This window comes from Nerophis lumbriciformis, linkage group LG03 (assembly GCF_033978685.3).
Source record: "Nerophis lumbriciformis linkage group LG03, RoL_Nlum_v2.1, whole genome shotgun sequence".
In the NCBI taxonomy this organism is placed as follows: Eukaryota; Metazoa; Chordata; class Actinopteri; order Syngnathiformes; family Syngnathidae; genus Nerophis; species Nerophis lumbriciformis.
In genome coordinates, this window is record NC_084550.2 from 34685001 (window position 1) to 34710499 (window position 25499).

Consider the following 25499-nt stretch of genomic DNA (forward strand, 5'->3'; position numbering starts at 1 on the left):
AGTTCCTGAAGTCATCTTGCAGCTATAAAATTATATTGCTGAATACTTTTATTCCTGACAGTCTGTGTCAGGGGTGTCCAAACTTTTTAACTTTTTCTACTTGGAGCCGCACACTGAAAAATCCCCTTGAGGGGAGCCCTTTTAGGGCTCCCTGAGGGGAGCCCTATGTATATATACTGTATATATGTATGTATGTATATATATATATATATATATATATATATATGTATATATATATATAAATATATATATATTTTTTTTTTTATATATTTATATATATATGTATATATATATATATATATATATATATATATATATATATATATATATATATATATATATATATATGTATATATATATTTTTATATATTTATATATATATGTCTATATATATGTGTGTATTTATATATATATATATGTGTGTATATATATATATATATATATGTGTGTGTGTGTGTGTGTGCGTATATACATATGTATGTATATATATATACATGTATGTATATATATATGTGTATACTGTATATATATATATGTGTGTGTGTATATACATATGTATGTATATATATACATGTATGTATATATATGTGTATACTGTATATATATATATATATATATATATATATGTATGTATATATGTATGTATATATACACATATATGTGTATATACATATATATGTATATATACACATATATGTACTATATATATGTATATATACACATATGTATGTGTATATATACGCATATATATATATATATATATATATATATATATATATATATATATATATATATATATACATGTGCATGTATATATGTGTATATACATGTGCATGTATATATGTGTGTGCATGTATATATCTATATATATATGTGTGTGTATGTATATATATATGTGTGTGAAAAATGTGTGTCTCGACGGGATCACCACCTTATCGTGGTGAGGCACTTTGCGTGTCTTCATGACCCCTAGAGCTATGTCGGCTGGAGTCTTGCACTCCTGGCAGGGTCACCCAAGCCGAACAGGTCGAAGGGTAGAGACCAGACTAAGAGTGATCCCAAACCACAAGACCTAAACGGCAGAGCAGGCGGAGGGCGGTGGGTGTGAGAACCACCACAACGGCTGCAAAGGCGGAAGAAGGCGCCCCACAACCATGTGGGTTAAACCGGGAGGCAGTATGGCTACGGGAGTAAACCCCAAATGAAAGATCTGTGCTCCGGGGACACACACATGGGCAGGTTTCCAGCAGACCGGATCTCTGGCTGACTGGATCTCTGGCAGTCCCCTGCAACTGCACTCACCTGAAGGTCGTCTCGAGTTTCTCTCGTGCCACTGGAATATGGTGGATGTGGCCAAGATTGTGGGGGAAGAAACTGCGCGCACCATCCCTCACACAAATACACTCTTTGCGCAGGCTTCAGCTTCTTCCGAAAAGTCTTCTGGCGACAGGATAAAGCGACGGGGGCAGGTCAAGGATGTGACTGGAAGCTCCTAGCTTGAATCCTGCACAGAGGCGGCATGGGTGTGATGGTCGTTGTGAAGATTGGGATCAGGAACATGATCTTCCTTCGGCAGCTGCCCATGTGACTGAGCAGCCCTATTTAGGGTCCGCACTGCTCACCCCAAATTGGGGAAGGGTCTAGAAAAGGTGACCCAAAAATTGTTTGTTCCTCACACCTGGGTGGCAAACCGCAGCCACCAAGGCATCCCCTACTGCGGTCGAAAACATAACAAAGGAAAGTATATGACTATACACCTGGCTACCTGGAATGTCCGCACCCTCCTCGACACGCAGGATGGGACGGAGAGACCTCATAGACGGACGGCGCTCATTGCACATGAGCTCAAGAGATACAATGTCGACATCGCAGCACTCAGTGAAACTCGGTTGTCGGGTGAAGACTCCCTGACAGAAGTCGGTGAAGGCTATACCTTCTTCTGGAAGGGTCTCCCGGAAGGCGAACGTAGGCTCCATGGAGTTGGTTTTGCTGTAAAAAGCAAACTACTCAATAACATCCCAGAATCCCCCCAAGGCATCAGTGAGCGGCTCATGACCTGGCGTATCCCCCTGGTGAAAGGCCGGTTTGCTACGCTACTCAGTGCGTATGCCCCTACCTTGGATGCTGATAGTAACATCAAAGATGCCTTCTACGAGTCTCTTGCGGCTGCCCTATCCAGAGTCCCTAAGTCCGATAAGCTTGTCCTCATGGGTGACTTCAATGCCCGAGTTGGCACAGATGCCCAGCTCTGGACTAAAATAATCGGGCTTCATGGATCTGGGAAAATAAACAACAACGGCATTCGACTCCTCTCTCTGTGCTCTGAGCACCAACTTCTCATCACTAACACAATTTTTCAGTTAAAAAAGAAATACATAACATCTTGGATGCACCCACGGTCCAAACATTGGCACCTGCTGGACTATATAATTACACGGCAACAAGATCGACAAGACGTCTGCATAACCAGGGCCTTACGTGGGGCTGAATGCTGGACTGACCACCGGCTGATCAGATCCAAGCTGAGGATGAAAATCCGACCCCCACACAAGAAACAGCAGCCAAGAAAGCGACTGAACTGCAGGGCCCTGGATTCTCCAGAGTGTACATCTCACTACCGCAGCAAGCTGGCTACGGGGCTTTCCACCTTGGAGGACTACGGCACCACCTGTGACATGGACAGTGAGTGGGCAAAACTGAGGTCAACATTACATCAAGCTGCCTCTGAAACCATCGGCTTTACTCAGAAGCACCATCAAGACTGGTTCGACAACAGCTCGGTAGAAATACAGGAGCTGCTGGACGCCAAGCGCAAAGCCCATGCTGCCCTGCTCTCCAACCCTCACTCTCCATCACTCCTCCACCATTATAAAACAACCAGAGCTGAGACACAGAAACAACTGTGGCTCATGGAATATGAGTGGTGGCTCAAAAAAGCCCAGGAGATCCAGGGATATGCAGATGCTAATAATACCTACGCATTCTACGCTGCTGCAAAATCCATCTATGGCCCACAAAAGCGAAGCATCGCTCCAGTAAGATCCGCAGACGGACACGTGTTATACAAGGATAAACAACAAATTCTTGAGCGTTGGGCTGAGCACTTCGACTCACTGCTCAATAAAATAAACCCCTCTGATCCATTAGTGCTCAATGCACTCCCAGATCTCCCGCTTTCTCCCTTCCTTGATGACCCTCCCATGTTCAGTGAGGTTCTTACTGCAATCAGGAGCCTCAAAAACAACAAGAGCCCTGGCCCTGACGGAATTCCGGCTGAGATCCTAAAGAAGGGAGGCTATCTACTGAAGCGGAAGCTGTTTCACTTCATACTAGCCATCTGGCACAGGGAGGTCCTGCCTCAAGAATGGAAAGACAGCAACATCGTCACCATCTACAAGAGGAAAGGTGATAAATCATCTTGTGGAAATAGTCGTGGCATCTCCCTTCTCTCAGTGGCCGGCAAGGTACTTGCAAAGATTATGCTTTCTCGCCTTACATTTCTAACAGAGGGCATCCTCCCAGAGACACAGTGTGGCTTCAGAAAGAACCGAAGTACACTAGACATGATCTTCGCTGCCCGTCAAATCCAGGAGAAATGCAGGGAACAAAACAAGGACCTCTACATTACCTTTATTGACCTCACCAAGGCCTTTGACACAGTTGACCGTGATTTGCTCTGGAGCATCCTCAAGAAATTTGGTGTCCCCCCCAAGTTTCTCAACATACTAAAACAGTTTCATGATGGTATGCAGGCCTGTGTACTTGTAGGCAGTGAGCAGTCCTCCTCTTTCCCCGTGAAAGTAGGGGTGAAGCAGGGGTGTGTACTGGCCCCAGCGATCTTCAATCTTTTCCTGGCAGCAGCCACACTCCTATTCCGGCAGTCCATCACGAAGGATAGTGGTGTCTCCATCGAGTTTCGCCTGGATGGGAGCCTATTCAACATCCGGCGCCTACAGGCAAAGACGAAGATGGCAGGCACCAACATCCAGGAGCTGCAATATGCAGACGACTGCGCACTCCTCGCTCACACTCCTGATGCCATGCAGCATGCACTAGACACCATGTCATCAGTCTACCGCTCACTAGGTCTGGTGATCAACATTCAGAAAACAGAGGTTCTCATCCAGGAGAGGTCCCCATCCCCTACACCCCCTGTCTTTACCATCAGCGGCACACCCCTCAAGCTCGTTGAGCAGTTTTGCTACCTCGGCAGTATTCTGACCCCAACATGCCAGATTGATGATGACATCCAGGCTCGTATCAACTCAGCCTCCTCTGCCTTTGGAAGACTGCGCTCCCGGGTGTTTGAAAACAATCACCTTCGAATCTCAACGAAAGTGTCAGTCTACAGGGCGGTGTGTGTTTCAACTCTGCTGTATGGGTCAGAAGCCTGGACAATATACCGCAGACACATCCGCTGCCTTGATGCATTTAACATCAGATGTCTCCAACGCATTCTTGGCATCACATGGCAGGACCGAGTTCCTCATACGGACATCTTGCAGCGCACTGAGTCCATAAGCATAGAGGCCACCCTGGCAAAGCGACAACTCCGGTGGGTTGGTCACACCATCCGGATGCCAGGACACCGATTGCCTCGTCAGATGCTTTATGGTCAGCTCCTTTCAGCCAGCAGAAAGCCCGGAGGACAAAAGCTGAGGTACAAAGACCAACTGAAAGGGATATTGAAGAGGTGCAACATCAAACCCCACGAATTTGAGACAGCTGCAGCCAATCGATCGCTGTGGCGTTTGCTGTGCCATGACGGGGTCATGTATCTGGAGGAGTGTCGGAACCAACACCGGAGGGATCAGCTGAGGCGAAGACACCACCCTGCAGTTCCAGAACCATCCCAGCCCCCTGATCCAGGCCTGACATGTCCCCACTGTGGCAGGACGTGTGGTTCCAGGATCGGACTTCATAGTCATATGGAGTGGCATCGTCGCCAGCAACGATAGCCACCGACCAGAGCAACAAAATGGAAGCTACGTCATCTTCGACTACGATGGACCGCCTAAGCAAGTATATATGTATATATAGATATGTATACATGACGTATATACAGTATGAGTGTACATACAGTATATATACATACATATACATATATATATATGTATATATACATACAGTATATATATATATATATATATATATATATATATATATATATATATATATATATATATATATATATAATTATACTTCTTTCTGCGCCTTTTTTATTCATAATGTATTTGAATATCATGTTGATTGTTTTTTTGTTGTTGTTCTTCTGATCTTTATTGAAAAGGGAAAAAAAATTAAAATGGAACTATTATAAAATATCAAACTTTTTGTTCGTTAAAATAAAAAGTATACATATCTGCTTGACTCATGATTTCAGAGCAAGGCATCATCAAAAAACTAGCTGCTCAGTTTCCCAAATTGTACTGTAAAAAAAAAACAATAGGCCTGTTTTTCCATTCACAGTAATATGCTGCAAAAAACAAAAAGAAGTTAATTTTACAGTATTAAATTGCGTCGGCTGACCTGCGAGATTTTTACTACATAATATTTTTTTCCAGTGTATGTAAAACAATAGCAATCAAATGCATTGTCAATTGAATCCCTGTACTTATACATTAATTACTCACGGTTACAAGTGGCCCTTTAAGTGGGATGTGGCCCTCAGTGACAATGACTTCGACCTTCCTGCCATAGACTTTAGATTTAGCCTGCAGATTGTGTATTTCTTAACCAGAGGGCCACACAATCAATCAATCAATCAATCAATCAAAGTTATTTATATAATGTGCTGCACCTATCAATCCTGCATCCTGCTTGAATATAGATTATTGATGTCTTTGTCAGACTTCAGTCCTTATTTCAATCCGTTCAATCCGCAGGTAAGAGCGGCCTGCCGGGCTTCACCAGCGACCCGACCCAGCTGAAGGGCGACCTGTACCGCACGGCGCTGAAGAAGAGCTCCCAGGGTTTCGGCTTCACCATCATCGGGGGCGACCGCACTGACGAGTTCCTGCAAGTGAAGAACGTGTTCAGCGACGGCCCCGCGGCCCACGACAACAAAATGGCGTCGGGTGAGGGACACAAAAGTTGCAAGTCAGAGCTTTTCTTCTGGTCACTCACACTGTTTATGTTCCAGATCTTGAAAACGATTAAGTCAATGCACAAACTGCTCGTTGCCGGTTTCACTTCTCAACCAATCTTCTTTTAATAATCTCATGTTTTATTATCATTGCTGGATGAGGTGTAATTATCGCCTCATAAACATTTCATCAAAAGTATGATAATCTTTCGGGTGTTTTGCCAGGTGATAAATGTTGTCATGTGAGGAGGTAAGAACCGTAGAGATGTTAAAAAGTATCTAAAATAGCCTGAGGCGATCGGTTATTTGAGTGATCAAGTAATCCATCCATTAGTTTGTTCAATTAATCGGATAAAACAGTCTTCATAGCCTCAGTGAGTACTTTAGAGGGCACAAACAAGGATTTTTCTGCTTGGTATAACCTTATATCTCGTTGACCATTTGGTCAATAAAAAGAGAATACAATGATTTGCTCATAATTTTCAACTTATATTCAATTGAATAGACTGCAAAGACAAGATACTAAACGTTCCAACTGGAAAACTTTATTTTTTTGCCAATATTAGCTCTTGTGGAATGTGATGCCTGCAACATGTTTCAAAACAGCTGGCACAAGTGGCAAAAAAGACTGAGAAAGTTGAGGAATGCTCATCAAACACTTATTTGGAACATCCCACAGGTGAACAGGCTAAATGGGAACTGGTGGGTGCCATGATTGGGTATAAAAGCAGCTTCCGTGAAATGCTCAGTCATTCACAAACAAGGATGGGGCGAGGGTCACCACTTTGTCAACAAATGCGTGAGCAAATGGTCGAACAGTTTAAGAACAACATTTCTCAGCCAGCTATTGCAAGAAATGTAGGTATTTCACGATCTACTGTTTGTATTATCATCAAAAGGTTCAGAGAATCTGGAGAAACAGGCGACATCAGTGTGTAAAGGATATCACCGCATGGGCTCAGGAACACTTCAGTAACCCACTGTCAGTAACTACAGTTGGTCGCTACATCTATAAGTGCAAGTTAAAACTCTCCTATGCAAGGCGAAAACCGTTTATCAACAACACCCAGAAACGCCGCCAGCTTCGCTGGGCCCGAGCTCATCTAAGATGGACTGATGCAAAGTGGAAAAGTGTTCTGTGGTCTGACGAGTCCACATTTCAAAAAATTTTTGGAAACTGTGGCCATCGTGTCCTCCGGACCAAAGAGGAAAAGAACCACCCGGATTGTTCTCGGCGCAAAGTGTAAAAGCCAGCATGTGTGATGGTATGGGGGTGTAATAGTGCCCAAGGCATGGGTAACTTACACATCTGTGAAGGCACCGTGAAAGGTACATACAGGTTTTGGAGCAACATATGTTGGCATCCAAGCAACTTTATCATGGACGCCCCTGCTTATTTCAGCAAGACAATGCCAAGCCACGTGTTACAACAGCGTGGCTTCATAGTAAAAGAGTGCGGGTACTAGACTGGCCTGCCTGTAGTCCAGACCTGTCTCCCATTGAAAATGTGTGGTGCATTATGAAGCCTAAAATAGCACAACTGAGACCCCCGGACTGTTGAACAACTTAAGCTGTACATCAAGCAAGAATGGGAAAGAATTCCACCTGAGAAGCTTCAAAAATGTGTCTCCTCAGTTCCCAAACGTTTACTGAGTGTTGTTAAAAGGAAAGGCCATGTAACACAGTGGTAAACATGCCCCTGTGACAACTTTTTTGCAACGTGTTGCTGCCATTAAATTCTAAGTTAATGATTATTTGCAAAAAAAATTACATCTCTCTGTGTGAACATGAAATATCTTGTCTTTGCAGTCTATTCAATTGAATATAAGTTGAAAAGGATTTGCAAATCATTGTATTCTCTTTTTATTTACCATTTACACAACGTGACAACTTCACTGGTTTTGGGTTTTTTATATATATATATATATATATATATATATATATATATATATATATATATATATATATATATATATATATATATATATATATATGTATGTATGTATGTATGTATGTATAAATGTATGTATATATATATATATGTGTGTATTTGTATGTATGTATATATATATGTATATATGAATATGTATATATATATATATATATATATATATATATGTATTTGTATATGTATATATGAATATGTATATATATGTACATATGTATATGTATATATATGTATATGTGTATGTCTGAATATGTATATACATATATATGTATATGTGTATATATGTATATGTGTATATATACATATATGTATATGTATGTATATATACATATATGTGTATGTATGTATATATGTATGTATATGTTTGTATATATACATGTGTGTGTATATATGTGTATATATGTATGTACATATATATATATATATATATATATATATAAATGATAAATATATAGGTACATACACATATAAATATACATATATGTATATATATATATATATATATATATATATATATATATATATATATATATATATATATATATATATGTATATTTATATGTGTGTATGTATGTATGTTGTTAGAAACAAAGGTGTCACTCGTTTTTAAAGTGGGTCCATGATGATGGCTTCTGTTTTGTTTGATCAGCCGTTTACTGCCGTGTTACAGACACCGTTTGGAAACAATTAAGGTTTGTCAATGACTATTTCTGTGTAAATAACTCATTTCACAACGTATACATCTGCGGCTTATAGTCCGGTGTGGCTTATATATAGAAAAATATTATTTTTTTCTAAAATTTAGTGGCTGTGGCTGGAAAATACGGTAATGCAAGCAACAGAATTCTAATCAAAGCTTTTTTTCTAATCGAATCAATAGATTAATCATTGCAGCCCTAGTCCGAAGTAGGAAATGTGTTAACATGTTTTGAGTAACATTGCTAGAATGTTCCTTCTTCCTTGGTCTTTCAGTGATTATTGTTCAAATAAACTACAAATTTTGAACAGAGCTGAGGTCAGAGGCCCACTCAGGAATAGGAATCCCTTTCTTACTGTAGAAATATTATTAGAAAATACAAATCTTTCAGCGTTTTAGCAGACACATTAGGAATATGTACACAAAATATCGGTACCACCGATACCAGCCTGAATTTGACTTGGTATCGGATCGGAAAGAAAATCGGTGTTATCGTACATCACTACCGGATAGCAGCAAGCTAAATTTGCACATTTCACCCAACACAGACGCCATAAAGTCATCAAACCTCACCTTTAAGTATTTGCACAACATTTTGAAACAAGGAAGAGGTGACAGAAGAAAGATAAACTATAACAGTGGTGAGTTCAAGGACCCTAGATTAAAGTTAGAAACAAAGGCGTCACTCGTTTTTAAAGTGGGTCTATGAGGGTGGCTTCTGTTTTGTTTGATCTGCCGTTTTACTGCCGTGTTACAGACTCCATTTGGAAACAATTAAGGTATGTAAATGAATATTTCTGCGGCCTTATAGTCCGGTGCGGCTTATATATGGAAAAAGTATTATTTTTTTCTCAAATTTAGTGGTTGTGTTTTATATACATGGGCGCTCTATAATCCGGAAAATAGGGTAATCCAAGCAACAGAATTGGAATCAAAGCGTTTTTTTCTAATTGAATCAATGCAGCCCTAATTGAAAGTAGGAAATGTGTGAACACATTTTGAGTAACATTGCTAGAATGTTCCTTCTTCCTTGGTCTTCCAGTGATTATTGTTCAAATAAACTACACATTTTGAACAGAGCTGAGGTCAGAGGCCCACCCAGGAATAGGAATCCCTTTCTTACTGTAGAAATATTATTAGAAAATACAAATCTTTTAGCGTTTTAGCAGACACATTAGGAATATGTACACAAAATATCGGTACCACCGATACCAGCCTGAATTTGACTTGGTATCGGATCGGAAAGAAAATCGGTGTTATCGTACATCACTACCGAATAGCAGCAAGCTAAATTTGCACATTTCACCCAACACAGACGCCATAAAGTCATCAAACCTCACCTTTAAGTATTTGCAGAACATTTTGAAACAAGGAAGAGGTGACAGAAGAAAGATAAACTATCACAGAGGTGAGTTCAAGGACCCTAGATTAAAGTTAGAAACAAAGGCGTCACTCGTTTTTAAAGTGGGTCTATGAGGGTGGCTTCTGTTTTGTTTGATCAGTTGTTTTACTGCCGTGTTACAGACTCCATTTGGAAACAATTAAGGTATGTAAATTAATATTTCTGCGGCTTATAGTCCGGTGCGGCTTATATATGGAAAAAGTTTTTGGTTTTTTTCTCAAATTTAGTGGCTGTGTCTTATATACATGTGCGCTCTATAGTCTGGAAAATAGGGTAATCCAAGCAACAGAATTGGAATCAAAGCGTTTTTTTTCTAATTGAATCAATGCAGCCCTAATTGAAAGTAGGAAATGTGAACACATTTTGAGTAACATTGCTAGAATGTTCCTTCTTCCTTGGTCTTCCAGTGATTATTGTTCAAATAAACTACCGATTTTGTACAGAGGTGAGGTCAGAAGTCATAGTGTTGACTCAACAATATGGCCTTGCAATGCCTCGTGCGTTAAGAGGAGTGTGCCGAGGCGAGACGAAGGCAGCTGGCAGGGTCATGGAATCTTTGAAAGGAAGAATCCTGACAACGGAAGAACCTTGATCAAACTCTGCCTGATATCAGTTTTTCTTTTATCCTTCTTTAGGTGATGTGATTGTGGAGATTAATGGGCTTTGCGTTCTGGGAAAGACTCACCCGGAGGTGGTGCAGATGTTCCAGTCCATCCCCATCAACCAGTACGTGGACATGGTCCTCTGCCGCGGCTACCCGCTTCCCCCGGACGTGGATCTGGACAGCGACGACCCTTTGCCGCTTCCCCCTCTGCCGCCGTCCAACCAGCCCCAGCAGGCTTTGCACGGAGGCGAGGTGGTGACCGCCGTGCCGCTCATCAACGGACAGCCGCTGCTCGTCAAAGGCGACGTCCTCCACGGCTCCTCGCAGGAGCTCCACTACGTCACCACGGACTCCAGCGGCCGGCCGGTGGTCGCCACCTTGTCCAACGGCCGGCAGGGCGAGCTGGGGGAATTGGCCGTCGGGATGCTGCAGCCCGAGCTGGTGAGCGTGCCCCTGAGCAAGGGCCCGGGAGGCTTCGGCTTCGCCATTGCCGACTGTCCGCTGGGCCAGAAGGTGAAGATGATCCTGGACGCCCAGTGGTGCCGCGGCCTCCAGAAGGGAGACGTCATCAAGGAGATCAACAGGCAGAACGTGCAGACGCTGAGCCACGCCCAGGTGGTGGACATTCTCAAAGACTTCCCCGTGGGGAGCGAGGTCAACGTGCTGGTGCTGCGTGGAGGTAAGGTCTCATCCATACCCATTGCCCTATACCAGGGGTCGGCAACCTTTACCAGTCAAAGAGCCATTTTGACCAGTTTCGCAAATTATAGAAAACAATGGGAGCCGCAAATTTTTTTTGAAATTTTAAATTAAATAACACTGCATACAAAGTTTTTTTAATTGCTTTGTGCTATGTATAAACCAGGGGTCTCAGACACGCTGCCCACACCTTTATATGGAATTTGAAAGCTGGTGCGGCATGCGGGTTTTAAATGAATGGCGCTTGCCAGCGTCATGCGTGCCGTGATGGTACAGCATATAGCACCCACTATAACCAGCGTACCTGATCAGCCACACGTTGTATGGCGCTTCCGCTTGCTCACGTAGGTGACAGCAAGGCATACTTATTCAACAACCACACAGGTTACACTGACGGTGGCGGTATAAAAAAAACTATAACACTCTTACTAATAATGCGCCACACTGTGAACCCACACCAAACAAGAATGACAAACACATTTCGGGAGAACATCTGCACAGTAACACAAATCCCATGCAGCCCTAACTCTTCCGGGATACATTATACACCCCCGCTACCAAACCCCGCCCACTTCAACCGACGCACAGAGGGGGGGGGGTGATGTGTGAGGGAGCAGGGTTGGGGTGGTGGCAGGGTTTGGTGGTAGCAGGGGTGTATGGGATTCTGGGTGTTTGTTCTGTTGTGTTTATGTTGTGCTAAGGTGCAGATGTTCTCCCGAAATGTGTTTGTCATTCTTGTTTGGTTTTGGTTCAAAGTGTGGCGCATTATTAGTAAGAGTGTTAAAGTTGTTTTATATGGTCACCGTCAGTGTAACCTGTGTGGCTGTTGACCAAGTATGCCTTGCTGTCATGTACGTGTGCAAGCAGAAGATGTATATTGTATGAAAAGTGTTGGGCTGGCACGCTGTTAATACAGATTGTAGAGGGCGCCAAATGTTGTACCATCATGGCACGCCCTTATTATAGCTGTAAGGGTGAAAATCGGTGAATATTAATCCCGGGAGTTTTCTGCGAGAGGCACTGAAATCCGGAAGTCTCACGGGAAAATTGGGGGGTTCAGCAAGTAAGCTGCTGAGCCGCATCAGAGTGATCAAAGAGCCGCGGGTTGCCGACCCCTGCCCTATACGGTCTGCACAGTGTTTCTTAACCATAGGGCCGGGTCCCATCGTCGGATGAATCTTTATTGTCGTTGCACAAGTACTACGGAATTTCATTTTTAGCACAAACCCGTTCAAGATTAGACATTGTACAGAGTAACACAACAGGAACGCTGATGGGTCGCCACTTATGTCGCCTGGTAAAAGGTCAGAAAAAGGTAAACAAACAAAAATTAAGTCGATTTCAGACTGGGCTCCTATTGGGGGAGGGGCCCAGTCTAGAGTGAAAGTCCGCCGTGTGTCCAGCAACAACGGTTCCGTCAAGAAAGGCAGATTCCCCCCAAACCCGAGATCTTGTCAATTCTGTTAGGAGGGCAGTTGATCACTTCCATTGTTTCGATTTTAGAGAGCAGTGCAAGAAGAGGCAACAAGACAGCAGAGAGACAAGGGAGAGGGAAATAGTTTTTCAGCTATAGGCTGCAGCAGTACTCAGTTGTAATACCCCTTTTCACCACTTGTGGCAGTAATGACAATATCAAACAAGAAGTCTGGAGCTAAAGTCATAAGGAGGTCAAAGTGCTTGTGCTGCATGGAGGTAAGATGTCATTCATTCGCATTGCCCAATACAGTGGTGTTTCTTAACCATAGGACCAACGTTCCGTCTAAGGTGCGCGCCTGTGCAATTGCGCACTGCTCAAGCGTCTTCTGCGCACGGCAAATCTATGCCTCGCACAAAATCAAATAAAAAAATAAGCGCATAACAATTTTCGACAAAGACACGACAGACAAAACAGTTTTCGTCATCATTGTTCAAATATTGTAATGTCTGTCGAGACGGTTTGAGGGCATGAATTCCATCCATCACTTTACTGAGCAAAACTCTTTATTGTCGACCATAAACACATCACCAAAACATTAGTAAAAAAAATTATATCTAGCAAAAGTGGTCATTTTCTGCAGTACAAACCAGACCAAAAGCAACTTTGTTATATCAACAGCAGCCGCTCGCTCTTTCTCACTTGCGCCAACACATGCACATATGGCACTTAGCCAGTGATGCGTTTACAGCCACACAAAAAGTCGGACAACTCCAACACCACACATAAAGTGTCATTCCAGGTCGTTACACTATGATTTTTCAATCAAATGTGTGCTTATTCTAGTGTCATTTATTAGGAATCTTAATTTATAAATATTCATCATCAAATGCTGTTAGTATATTAAATAAATACTAGTAAAAATATATTTTATACAAACAGAAAGTTGCAGGAATGTACACATGATCCCCTGCTTACATCTCATTGTGCAACATGTGAATGTTTTAATGGGAACTAAATGCAATGTCTGAAAGGGGTACAAATTATTTCCAAAGCAGGACCTCCACCCAGACAAACAATACAAGTACACAGTTCATGAAAAACAATATTTTTTGTTATTGTCATTGTAAGTGGGCCTAAACACTTATATTAGAAAATAGCCTCATGGAAATGACTGCTGTCATTTGATTATAATAATAAGAGAATGTTGTCTGTCTATCTGTGTTGGCCCTGTCTATCTGTGTTAGATTATTTTTAAGTAAATTGGACCAAAGTGCTTTACAGGTTAAAAAGCATAGAGCAAAAAAAAACAAAAAAAAAACAAAGAACATAAACAATGAATGTGCTAAACAAGATAGTGCAAAAGCAATTTGGTAAAATGGGTCAAATAAAAAGTAAAAATTGCAAAATAAATATGATAATAATAAAAAAAAGTGCGACAAATTGGGAAAAAAAAAAAGAAAAAAAAGGAGGGGCGTGAGAGTTAATCGTTTTGCAATGCAGCCTGCTGAAAACGATGGAAAGTGCCCCTCCACATAGCAACTGACGCCGTGGTCCAAGTTGCAATTGCCACAAAACACTCTACTGCCATCTGGTGACTAAAGTGGATAGTGCACCCCACCCCCCAAAATCGTCACATTTCATGTGTCAGGTAAACCGTGACAAATGGGACCGTTTCATGTAAAATCGAGTCCCTGGCTGGTGGTTCTCATTAATAGTCTCAGATGCTCTCACCTGAGGAAGGTTATTATTCCTCAATGTTCATTTCCCAGGGAGGACGTTGCAGGAAAAAAAAAAAAAAAAAAAGATCCTAAATAATCACCTGACTTGTTATGATCAGAGAAAAGCGTAAAAGGGTGTTTTTCTAACGAGTAGCCCGGGAAGAACACGTCCCCCGAGTTGCTATGCAGAGTGGCACATTCCATCATTTCCATCATTTTCAACAGACTGCATTGCAAAATGATTAATCCCCTCTCTTCCTCTCGCGCGAGATCCACCCAGGAATAGGGTCGTATAAATCCCTTCCTTACTGTAGATATGTCAGTTGAAAATACAAATATTTTAGCATTTTAGCAGACACGTTAGGTATATGTCCACAAAATATCGGTATCGCCGATAAATAATTCAAATGTGTTTTTAAAAGCTAATGTCAACCAAATCCATGTGATAATTACTTTTTTAGTGCATGCAAACCAAGACAAAGTGTGTGTCCCTTTGGGAGTCTTGTATATGGGGGCCCCGAATTTGGTGCTAGGCCCCTGTAAGAAGACATTAATCGGCAAAGGCGATCATGTTCAAATAGCTCCATTCCTGGGTGGATCTCGCGTGAGAGGAAGGGCAAGGCAACTTTATTTATATAGCATGTTTGTAACAATTTTTAAATTGGACCAAAGTGCTTTACAGGTTAAAAAGCATAGAGCAAAAATAAACAAAAAAAAACCAAAGAACATGAACAATGAATGAGCTAAACAAGATAGTGCAAAAGCAATTTGGTAAAATGGGTCGAATAAAAAGTAAAAATTGCAAAATAAAAATAATAATAATAAAAAAAGTGCGACAAATTGAAAAAAAAAAAAAAAAAAAAAAGGAGGGGCGTGAGGGTTAATCGTTTTGCAATGCAGCCTGCTGAAAACGATGGAAAGCGCCCCTCCACATAGCAACTGACGCCGTGGTCCAAGTTGGCATTGCCACAAAACACTCTACTGCCATCTGGTGACTAAAGTGCATAGTGCACCCCACCCCCCAAAATCGTCACGTTTCATGTGTCAGGTAAACCGTGACAAATGGGACCTTTTCATGTAAAATCGAGTCCCTGGCTGATGGTTCTCATTAATAGTCTCAGACGCTCTCACCTGAGGAAGGTTATTATTCCTCAATGTTCATTTCCCGGGGAGGACGTTGCAGGAAAAAAAAAAAAAAAAAGATCCTAATAATCACCTGACTTGGAGAAAAGCGTAAAAGGGCGTTTTTCTAACGAGTAGCCCGGGAAGAACACGTCCCACGGGGCTCATCTGAGATTCACCCTTACACTACATCGCCCCCCGTCCCCCGTCCCCCGTCCCCCGTCCCACCATGCTTCCATTCACGCTAACTACGTTTACGACTACTCCATCAGGGCGTAACGCGCCGCTACAACTCGGAGCGCGGGAATTACATAAGCGAGGGGGGTGGCTGGCATCCAAGAGCCGGAGGGATTCTCTGCGCGAGAGTGGATGAACCCCTGGATTGGCTTTGATCGTCAGCAGAAGATGCACGGGTGTCTCCTCTCCTCTCACGGACACCCATGATGCACTGCATGATCCCTCCACGCCACCCAGACCCCAGTCAGGCTCAATTAACCCCTCATCACGCCAAGTGTTTGTCCGGCCCTGCAGGCCCCCGGGGGCCCCAGAGAGCTGTTTGTTAATGGAGTTAATGCAAAGGGGGTAGGAGGGGGAAGGGGGTCGTGCTGTGCGAGACAATCTGCAGGGAAACCATGTGAGTGCTGGAGATGGAGCCCGGAGGCGTACAAGCAGAAGCAGAGCGAATTATCGGTCACTGAATAATAACATCTGCGCTAATGCGTGCAGCCATCTTGTTAGCGGCCCCGCTTGAACCGCGTCCTGTTTTCAAACCACGACCTCCTCATCTGCTCACAGAGCCTCTCTCTCGCTCTCGCTCTCACTCGCCTGTTTGGCTGCAGCGCCCTCTGGTGGATCGATTTAGTCACTCTAATATCGATTATATACTGATAGGATGGGTCCATCCACCCTCCCCTGACCTGCATACTTGCCAACCCTCCCGAATGTTCCGGGAGACACCCGAATTTCAGTGCCTCTCCCGAAAATCCCCCGGGACAACCAGTCTCCCGAATTTCTCCCGATTTTCAGCCGGACAACAAGGCGCGGACCTGAGTGAGGAGGACAGCCTTTCGTCACGTCCGCTTTTTCCCCCACATAAACAGCATGCCGGCCCAGTCACGTTATGACATCTACGGCTTTTGGAGAGTGCACGACTGCGCGCACAACAAGAAGGAGACGAAGCAGAAGAACGAAGAAGAGACAGTCATGGCCACGACGAGTAATAAGGAGAAGTACGCTTGCAAGTCATCAGAGAGGGTGTCGAGCATGGTTAAAAAATAGTGACGGAGAATAGAACGAAGATGGACAATTCAACCATATATATATATATATATATATATATAGCTAGAATACACTGAAAGTCAAGTATTTATTTTATTTATATGTATATAAATATATATATATATATATATATAATAAAATAAATATATATATATATATAGCTAGAATACACTGAAAGTCAAGTATTTATTTTATTTATATATATATATATATACATATATATATATATATATATATATATATATATATATATATATATATATATATATGTATATATATATATATATATATATATATATACAGTGTTGGGTTAGTTACTGAAAAACAGTAACTAGTTACAGTTACTAGTTACTTTATTTCAAAAGTAACTCAGTTACTAACTCAGTTACTTACACCAAAAAGTAATGCTTTACTGTGAAAAGTAACTATTTAGTTACTTCTTCTACTTTTTTTTTTTTAAAGCTCCCATTAATGCCCTTTTAGCCTTCATTTCAGTACTGTTATTGCACTGGAGAATAATACAATCTGTTGATCAACTTGACATACATTTGCATCACTGAACTCTGCTAAGCAATGTGCTCTACATACAACACACAAAGACAAAGATATGTTTCAAAGGGCCAATTTATTTCAGGCCAGAACAAATTGACAAAACTATTTTAAATAGCTGCAACATAACATACATAAGTAACAAACAGCATAATAACACTAACACTAACCACGTTAAACCCAGATTCCGAACTAATAAAGGTCTTAACTCATTCTCTTTCTATGCCACTTCAATATGGAATGCACTCCCAACAGGTGTAAAAGAAAGGGCATCTCTATCCTCCTTCAAAACCGCACTAAAAGAACACCTCCAGGCAACTACAACCCTAAACTAACACCCTCCCTTCCACATAATACCTCTTCGGATTGTAAATAATCAAATGTAGACACTTTTTCTTATACTTTCTGATCTCTCTCTCTGTGTCCACTACTTGCTGTACATATCCTACCAAGTCAGTCCTACACTGTTTCAATGTCCATTTCTCTGATGATGCAATTGTTGATGACTGAAGTGTTGATACCAACCAAACCTAACCCCCCCCCCCCCCCCCCCTCCATATCCCACACCCCGGATTGTAAATAATGTAAATAATTCAATGTATATACCCTGATGATTATCTTGTGTGATGACTGTATTATGATGTTAGTATATATTTGATAGTATATATCTGTATCTGGACCCCGACTTAAACAAGTTAATAAACTTATTTGGGTGTTACCATTTAGTGGTCAATTGTACGGAATATTTACTGTACTGTGCAATCTACTAATAAAAGTTGCAATCAATCAATCAACAACATAGCTGTAAAGCTGGCTTCACCTAAGGAAGGCACACGTGACATACACAGAGCCTAACCAGGCAGATTTGAATTGTTGTTTTGGGCAGTAGACGGGATCTTTGATCCAAGACACAACTTACATTTAACTAAAATGTTCTTTTCTTTGTGCTCGACAAAAGAAAAGAAGTGAGAATATCTCATACTTGCCAACCCTCCCGAATTTCACTGCCTCTCCCTGGGACAACCATTCTCCAAATTTCTGCCGATTTCCAGCCGGACTTAAGGCACGCCCCCTCCCGGTCTGTGCGGATCTAAGTGGGGACAGCTCTGTCGTCACGTCCGCTTGGCCAACCAAAAAGTAACCACAGAACACTATACCGTATAGGCGTATAGTGTTCTGTGGTTACTTTTTTGTTGGCCAACGGTTGTATTGCGCACCCCTCTCCCCTCCCCTCCCCTCCCCTTCCCACACTCAGACACACAGTCACACGCACACACAGAGAGCGCAGAGGAAGAATCAGAAGCACGTCTCTGCTTCGCTGGAATAAAACACACTCAGATCCTCAGTTTCTAGCCGATACTACATAAAAAATAACGTAAAATAACGCAGTAACGCATCATGTAGTAACGGTAACTGAGTTATTGAATATAAAAAAATAACGCGTTAGATTACTAGTTACCGCCGAAACTAACGGCGTTACAGTAACGCGTTACTTTGTAACGCGTTAGTCCCAACACTGTATATATATATATATATATATATATATATATATATATATATATATATATATATATATATATATATATATATATATATATATATATATTAGGGATGTCCGATAATTGCTTTTTCCCGATACCCGATATTCCGATATTGTCCAACTCTTTAATTACCGATGCAGATATCAACCGATACCGATATCAACCGATATATGCAGTCGTGGAATTAACACATTATTATGCCTAATTTGGACAACCAGGTATGGTGAAGATAAGGTACTTTTTTTTTTTAATTACTAAAACAAGATAAATAAATTAAAAATATTTTTTTGAATAAAAAAAGAAAGTAAAACAATATAAAAACGGTTACATAGAAACTAGTAATTAATGAAAATGAGTAAAAATTAACTGTTAAAAGTTAGTACTATTAGTGGACCAGCAGCACGCACAATCATGTGTGCTTACGGACTGTATCCCTTGCAGACTGTATTGATATATATTGATATATAATGTAGGAACCACAGTATTGATAACAGAAAGAAACAACCCTTTTGTGTGAATGAGTGGGGGAGGGAGTTTTTTTTGGGTTGGTGCACTAATTGTAAGTGTATCTTGGGTTTTTTATGTTAATTTAATTAAAAACACCCAAAAAAAACGATACCGATAATAAAAAAAAACTATACCGATAATTTCCGATATTACATTTTAACGCATTTATCGGTCGATAATATCGGCAGGCCGATATTATCGGACATCTCTAATATATATATATATATATATATATATATATATATATATATATATATATATATATATATACAGACATATATATATATATATATATATATATATATATATATATATATATATATATATATATATATGTATGTGTGGGGAAAAAAATCACAAGACTATTTCATCTCTACAGGCCTGTTTCATGAGGGGGGTTTCCTCAATCATCAGGAGATTTTAATGGGAGCATTCACATACCATGGATTATATAGGGCACAGAGTGGGTGGGTACAGGCTGGTGTAGGGGCGTGGTGATTGGCTCATGTGTTACCTAGGAGGTGTTTCCGTCTGTGGCGGCATGCTGTTACAATTTCGCTGCGCTTGTTGAGGGATGACAGGTCTGGACGGTAAATAATAAACAGTTTCTCTTTCAAGCATAGGTTGCATCTTTTATTACCACTATTGTAAGGTGTGCTGGATGCAAGAATTTGCAATGTTATTGAATATTCAACATTATTGTCTTTGAGGTCCCAAATGTGTTTGCTGAGTTCTGTGGTATTCCGCAGGTTTTGGTTCCTGAAAGAAGCCTTGTGATTGTTCCATCTGGTTTTGAACTCTCCCTCAGTTAATCCTACATTTGTGTCGGATGTGTTAATGTCCTTGCGTGTTACCTTAGATTGGTAGACAACTGATGTTTGTAAGCACCCCCCGTTGAGAGGGCAATCAGGTTTCTTTCGACAGTTGCAACCTTTGTTGGTTTTGGAGTCGCTCTGTCTGGGGGCCGACGGCTCATTTGCAATTGTTTTGTTGTGGTTTGAGATGATTTGTCGTATATTGTTCATACAGCTGTAGCTCAATTTAATGTTGTTATTGTTGAATACTTACTAAATTGAGCTACAGCTGTATGAACAATATACGACAAATCATCTCAAACCACAACAAAACAATTGCAAATGAGCCGTCGGCCCCCAGACAGAGCGACTCCAAAACCAACAAAGGTTGCAACTGTCGAAAGAAACCTGATTGCCCTCTCAACGGGGGGTGCTTACAAACATCAGTTGTCTACCAATCTAAGGTAACACGCAAGGACATTAACACATCCGACACATATGTAGGATTAACTGAGGGAGAGTTCAAAACCAGATGGAACAATCACAAGGCTTCTTTCAGGAACCAAAACCTGCGGAATACCACAGAACTCAGCAAACACATTTGGGACCTCAAAGACAATAATGTTGAATATTCAATAACATTGCAAATTCTTGCATCCAGCACACCTTACAATAGTGGTAATAAAAGATGCAACCTATGTTTGAAAGAGAAACTGTTTATTATTTACCGTCCAGACCTGTCATCCCTCAACAAGCGCAGCGAAATTGTAACAGCATGCCGCCACAGACGGAAACACCTCCTAGGTAACACATGAGCCAATCACCACGCCCCTACACCAGCCTGTACCCACCCACTCTGTGCCCTATATAATCCATGGTATGTGAATGCTCCCATTAAAATCTCCTGATGATTGAGGAAACCCCCCTCATGAAACAGGCCTGTAGAGATGAAATAGTCTTGTGATTTTTTTCCCACACATACATATATTGCGCTCTACTACGGTATCGAGCACTATTTTTTGGATAACCTTATTAAGACATATATATATATATATATATATATATATATATATATATATATATATATATATATATATATATGAAATACTTGAATTTCAGTGAATTCTAGCTATAAATATACCGTATTTTTCGGACTATAAGTCTCAGTTTTTTTCATAGTGTGGCCGGGGGTGCGACTTATACTCAGGAGCGACTTATGTGTGAAATTATTAACACATTCCCGTAAAATATCAAATAATATTATTGATCTCATTCACGTAAGAGACTAGACGTATAAGATTTCATGGGATTTAGCGATTAGGAGTGACAGATTGTTTGGTAAACGTATAGCATGTTCTATATGTTATAGTTATTTGAATGATTCTTACCATAATATGTTACGTTAACATACCAGTTGGTTATTTATGCCTCATATAACGTACACTTATTCAGCCTGTTGTTCACTATTCTTTATTTATTTTAAATTGCCTTTCAAATGTCTATTCCTGGTGTTGGCTTTTATCAAATACATTTCCCCACTGGACGTATACTCCAGTGCGACTTATATATGTTTTTTTCCTTCTTTATTATGCATTTTCGGCAGGTGTGACTTATACTCCGGTGCGACCTATACTCCGAAAAATACGGTACTCCTCCCCCTTAAGCCAAGCCCCGCCCCCGGCCCCGGCGCATGTTTATATAACCTAATCTTATTGTTTCTTTAATTTAAAAATCGCTGACCGTTTTTTTCCCCCTTCTCTGGGATTATATTCCCAGTTTTGATCTTGGACATCTGGTCACTTATAGCATATAAAGAATATTCTATTAAATGTTAAGCAAACTATGAATAATAAAACGTGTCCTTTATCATAGCTACATGTATGACACAAAAAAACGTGTGAAAATCAGTGGTATTCAGTGAGGTAAGGTAATAAAATGCGCTGACAGTTCATCGCTCCTGCCAAATGAATTGCACTGAGTGGAGCGGATCACCACTCCAAGATGGCGGCCCTGCGTCTCGTCAGCGCCAGTAGGCAGTAGCGCTCCATGGTGCGTACCCTTTGAAGATATATGAGTAATAGTATAAAAATTGATAATATGTGCATTTCGTGTTGTACTTATGACTGGGGACACACTTTCTGAAATAATATCTATCCCCCTTCTTACTTCACGTGTGGTTAATGAAATGAGTCCAAATTCACAAGTTTTGTTGTAGACGATGCTACATATGTACAGAATAAACCACACGATGTTAGTACATCAGCGGAGGAAAACGGGTAAATGACATTAATTTAATCTTCTGACAGATTACAAATCAACACCGATGGGAGCAATTTAAAACACCCCCAGACTCAAATCCACCTATTTGACTAATGAACATTATCACATCAGTTATTCAGAAAGAATAAATAACAACTAATGAAGATATAATACAATTAACTGCAACATGTAAGTGTAAAAAAAAAATCACTATGATTTATACATTTTCCGAATGTTATTGGTCTAATATATTAAACAAAAAAACAATCTGAAGTTATCTTTATTTTTAAGTTATCATGCCATGGTTTTACCAGTCCGGCCCGCTCCATGTGGCCACTGAGCTAAAATGAGTTTGACACTCCTGGTCTAAGACTATCAAAAATACCAAATTGTTGGTTCCACCTGGATAGTAGTAAATGGTAAATGGGTTATACTTGTATAGCGCTTTTCTACCTTCAAGGTACTCAAAGCGCTTTGACATTATTTCTACATTCACCCATTCACACACTGATGGCGGGAGCTGCCATGCAAGGCCCTAACCACGACCCATCAGGAGCAAGGTTGAAGTGTCTTGCTCAAGGACACAACGGACGTGACTAGGTTGGTAGAAGGTGGGGATTGAACCAGGAACCCTCAGGTTGCTGGCACGGCCACTCTCCCAACCGTGCCATGCCGTCCCCAATCCCCAACATCAATACTGAAACATCGATACCGCCGATATCAGATCTTTATGTTCTTATATCGATTCATGATATCGATACTTTTGATGGTTTAGTTCAGGGGTGTCCAAACTTTTTCCACCAAGTCAAAGTATGCGAGGGCATATTCGTATGTTTTCATTTTAAAAAACAGATATTGTGTCAGCTTTGGTTATTATTATAGCTGACAAAGTATTTTATTGATGTTAGAACGTTTTCACTTTTTTCTCATTACATAACGATTTGTTTTGGTCTTTTTTTCCTCAAATTTTACTGATGTTTTATGTCCGATGTAACAATTGAAATAAATAAAAAATAATAATACGGTTGTTTAACTGTATGACCGAGTGTGAGTTACACATTTAATGTTTGATCACGTGCCTCTCTCTCTCTCTCTCTCTCTCTCGTGTTGGGCTGCAGCACCCTCTGGTGGACGCTGCCCTGCATTGCAGTTGTTTACAGACTCTTGTTTTGTTTCTCTCCGTAGGTCAAACATCTCCTGTGAAGAGTCTCAAGCCTGTGAGTACAAAAATTTAAATACTTCTTTTTCCTCCGTGCCGCTTTGTGGAATTAGCGCTCGGTTTCATTTGCGAGCCCATTGTCCCGCCGTTTAGCCGCTAAGCCTCCGTGGCACCAAATTAAATAATGGAAATATGAGTGTTGATTATGATTCCTTTTGTTTGCGCCGGAGAAATTCTTAATTGCTAGCCTCCCCCCCCCTCTCTTTTGGGGGTCTTAGCAGCCATTGTCCGGGGACCGTCGCACTAATCGAGCATGGATGAGACCCTTTTGGATGTGGCTGCTGTGAAAACCACACTTTGGGATTAAGATGCCTGGAGAAGGCGCATCTTCAGGAAAATCACATCCCAGAGTTTATAGTCCTCGTGACAATAGGAGGTGAAGTGGAAAAGTTACCTTTTTTTTTCTTTTAAAGAGAGCTTGACTGCAGCCTTACAGATATTTGTTATAAGGAAAAAGTCGCCTAATGTGGCCCACCCACGTCTTTAATTTGGCCCCGTCATCAGTTAACTAAGGAATCTTGCCCGCAGGGAAATTGCATTGAAGACTGCCATTGTCACACGGACAATGCGAGTAGTTCAGGTCAATGATGTGAATAGAGCTATTTACAGCATTTACCTATCCGACCCAGTGCAAACAACCTTCCCTAGTCATGGATATTGTAAAAAAAAAAAATGTCTATGCACCAAAAAAATTTCTAAATCACCCCCATTTCAATCCGTTACAAAGCATGATGGGAAAAATGCAAAACACTCTCCCGGCTTGTCCATGTTTGGCGCATTTCAGCTGCTTGATATTTCTGGTTTATTAAAAGACTTTAAGGACGTCGTCACGGAATTAAACAAGATAGAATCAAACTTTCAAAACTCTTAAAATCTAGTTATTTTAATTGTAAGTTATATATCCATTATATAAATATATTATTTAAACATATATGTATATAGGCTATACATATATGCATATATACAGGTAAAAGCCAGTAAATTAGAAAATTTTGAAAAACTTTATTTATTTCATTAATTGCATTCAAAAGGTGTAACTTGTACATTATATTTATTCATAGCACACAGACTGATGCATTCAAATGTTTATTTCATTTAATTTTGATGATTTGAAGTGGCAACAAATGAAAATCCAAAATTCCGTGTGTCACAAAATTAGAATATTACTTAAGGCTAATACAAAAAAGGGATGTTTAGAAATGTTGGCCAACTGAAAAGTATGAAAATGAAAAATATGAGCATGTACAATACTCAATACTTGGTTGGAGCTCCTTTTGCCTCAATTACTGCGTTAATGCGGCGTGGCATGGAGTCGATGAGTTTCTGGCACTGCTCAGGTGTTATGAGAGCCCAGGTTGCTCTGATAGTGGCCTTCAACTCTTCTGCGTTTTTGGGTCTGGCATTCTGCATCTTCCTTTTCACAATACCCCACAGATTTTCTATGGGGCTAAGGTCAGGGGAGTTGGAGGGCCAATTTAGAACAGAAATACCATGGTCCGTAAACCAGGCACGGGTAGATTTTGCGCTGTGTGCAGGCGCCAAGTCCTGTTGGAACTTGAAATCTCCATCTCCATAGAGCAGGTCAGCAGCAGGAAGCATGAAGTGCTCTAAAACTTGCTGGTAGACGGCTGCGTTGACCCTGGATCTCAGGAAACAGAGT

At 40.9% G+C, this 25499-nt stretch overlaps 1 protein-coding gene across 2 annotated transcripts in view; it reads left to right on the forward strand.

The window, feature by feature from the left end:
- magi3b (membrane associated guanylate kinase, WW and PDZ domain containing 3b) overlaps positions 1 to 25499 on the forward strand; it is a 480566-nt gene that overhangs the window by 399963 nt on the left and 55104 nt on the right. For both annotated transcript variants that reach the window (XM_061937657.1, XM_061937658.1), the window contains exons 9-11: positions 5886 to 6077; positions 10768 to 11415; positions 23806 to 23837. In XM_061937657.1, coding sequence (XP_061793641.1) covers positions 5886 to 6077; positions 10768 to 11415; positions 23806 to 23837 — 872 coding nt within the window. The remainder of the gene's footprint in view (positions 1 to 5885; positions 6078 to 10767; positions 11416 to 23805; positions 23838 to 25499) is intronic.